Genomic DNA, 2,205 nt, shown 5'->3' on the forward strand with positions numbered 1-2,205 from the left:
GATGACACAGGGACACGGGGACATGGCGACATGGGGGACACGGCGCTGTCCCCAAGCCGTCCCCCGTGTCCCGCAGCCACCACTCGGGCGAGGTGCCCGTGGGCGCCTTCTGCCGCGTGGCCGGCGCGGCGGCCGCCCCCTGCGCCCTGGGCGCCCTGGAGCAGCAGAACTTCCTCTTCCAGCTGCAGGCGCCCGAGCGCGGCCCCGAGGACGCCCGCGAGGTGAGGGGACACCGGGGACATGGGGACATGGTGGGGATGGGGACATTGTGGGGACACTGCGGGGACAGGGACACTGGGCACGGGGACACTGCAGGGACAACGGGATGGGGACACCGGGAACGGGGACGTTGTGGGGACACTGCAGGGATGCTGGGGACGGGGACATTGTGGGGATGGGGACATTGTGGGGACAGGGACACTGTGGGGATGGGGACACACAGCGGGCTGGGGAGGTACAAGGGGACAAAGGAGGACAAAGGGGGGACAAGGAGAACAAAGGGGGCGACGAGGGGCACGAAGGGGGGACAAGGAGACAAGGGACAATGAGGACAAAGGAGTGACAAGGGGACAAGGAGGACAAAGGAGGGACAAAGGGACAAGGAAGGACAAGGAGAACAAAAGAGGGATAAGGAGGATAAAAGACGGACAAGGAGGACAAGGGAGAGCAGGGAGGGACAACAGGACAAGGGACAAGGGACAAGGGGGGGKGGGAGGGGTGTGGCGGCGCCGGGACCCGCCACTGTCCCCGCGTCCCGCAGGGCCTCGAGGTGCCCTTGGTGGCCGTGCTCCAGTGGTCGACGCCCAAGCTGCCCTTCACCAGCAGCATCTTCACCCACTACCGGTGAGGCCACTGTCCCCGAGGGGGGCTGTCCCCAAGGGGGGAGCCCTGCGTCACTGTCCCCAAGGGGACCTGTCCCCAAGGGGGGAGCCCTGCGTCACTGTCCCCAAGAGGAACTGTCCCCGGGGGGGAATCTGTGTCACTGTCCCCAAGGGGACCTGTCCCCAAGCGGGGGAGCTCTCCACCACTGTCCCCAAGGGAGCTCTCGGTCACTGTCCCCAGGGCTCCTCCATTGCTGTCCCCACGGGAGGTGACACCTGGGTCCCCACGTCCCCCAGGAAGGAGGGGGATCCCAGCGGGGGGGGATCCCTTCTGTCCCCTCCGCCCCCTGCGTCCCCGTCCCCTCCGTGGGGACTGGGTCCTGTCCCCTGTGTCCCTGCGGTGTCCCGTGTCCCCATGGGGGTGTCCCTGTGTCCCCAGGCTGCCCAGCATCCGGCTGGAGCGCCCGCGCCTCGTGCTGACGGCGGCGTGTGAGTCGCCCGTGCGCGCCCGCCAGCCCTTCACCGTCACCTACACGCTGCGCAACGAGCTGCAGGACTTCCTGGCCGTGCGGCTCGTGTGGACGCCGCAGGCCGCCGGTGCGCGGCGCGGGGGGACGCGGGGACAGCGGGAGGGGACGGGGGGACACGGGGACAGCGGGAGGGGATGGCACAAGGAGACGGGGATGGGGACAGCAGGAAGGGACAGAGACTGGGATGGGGACAGTGGGAGTGGGACAGGAGGGGCCGGGGGGGACTGAGAGGTGACAGGGATGACCAGGAGGGGCCAGGAGGGGACAGGGATGGCCGGGAGAGGACGGGGCTGGCCGGGAGGGGACAGAGGTGACCGGGACGGGCCAGGGGTGGCCGGGACGGGCCGGGGTGACCAGGAGGGGCCAGGGGTGGCCGGGAGGGGACAGGGGTGGCCGGGACGGGCCGGGGTGGCCGGGAGGGGCCAGGGGTGACCGGGACGGGCCGGGGTGACCAGGAGGGGACAGGGGTGGCCGGGAGGCGCCGCGGTGGCCGCGGGGCCGGGGGAGCCGACGGCGGCGCCGTCCCCAGGGAAGAAGGTGTCGGGGCCGGAGCGGCGGGCGGCGCAGGCCGCGCTCGACGCCATCGTGTGCCACTCGCCGCTCACCAACGTGGGCTCCTCGCGCAAGGGCAGCGCCCGCAGCATCCGCGTCGCCTTCGAGGCGCTGCGCGGCGGCCTCTTCGAGGTAGGGCCGCCTGCTCGCCGGGGCCCCTCACGCGGGGGGGTCCCTTGAGCACCCCGGACGCCGGGGCCCCTCGGATGGGTGGGTCCCCGGGCTGCCCGGGCCCGCGGCTGAGGCGGCGCGCGCAGCTCTCGCAGCACATGAAGCTGAAGCTGCAGTTCACGGCGAGCGCG

General features: G+C 71.7%; 1 protein-coding gene across 1 annotated transcript in view; it reads left to right on the forward strand.

Moving 5' to 3' along the window:
- Window positions 1-76: 76 nt before the first annotated feature.
- CUNH7orf43 (chromosome unknown C7orf43 homolog) overlaps window positions 77-2,205 on the forward strand; it is a gene marked incomplete at its 5' end in the record, with an annotated part of 3,798 nt that continues 1,669 nt past the window's right edge. Inside the window, 5 exons of the mRNA XM_026051462.1 lie at window positions 77-221; window positions 761-843; window positions 1,261-1,418; window positions 1,881-2,035; window positions 2,161-2,196. Coding sequence (XP_025907247.1) covers window positions 77-221; window positions 761-843; window positions 1,261-1,418; window positions 1,881-2,035; window positions 2,161-2,196 — 577 coding nt within the window. The remainder of the gene's footprint in view (window positions 222-760; window positions 844-1,260; window positions 1,419-1,880; window positions 2,036-2,160; window positions 2,197-2,205) is intronic.

The sequence above is a fragment of the Nothoprocta perdicaria genome, unplaced genomic scaffold (genome assembly GCF_003342845.1).
Source record: "Nothoprocta perdicaria isolate Ctin4 unplaced genomic scaffold, notPer1 scaffold_754, whole genome shotgun sequence".
Lineage (NCBI taxonomy): Eukaryota > Metazoa > Chordata > Aves > Tinamiformes > Tinamidae > Nothoprocta > Nothoprocta perdicaria.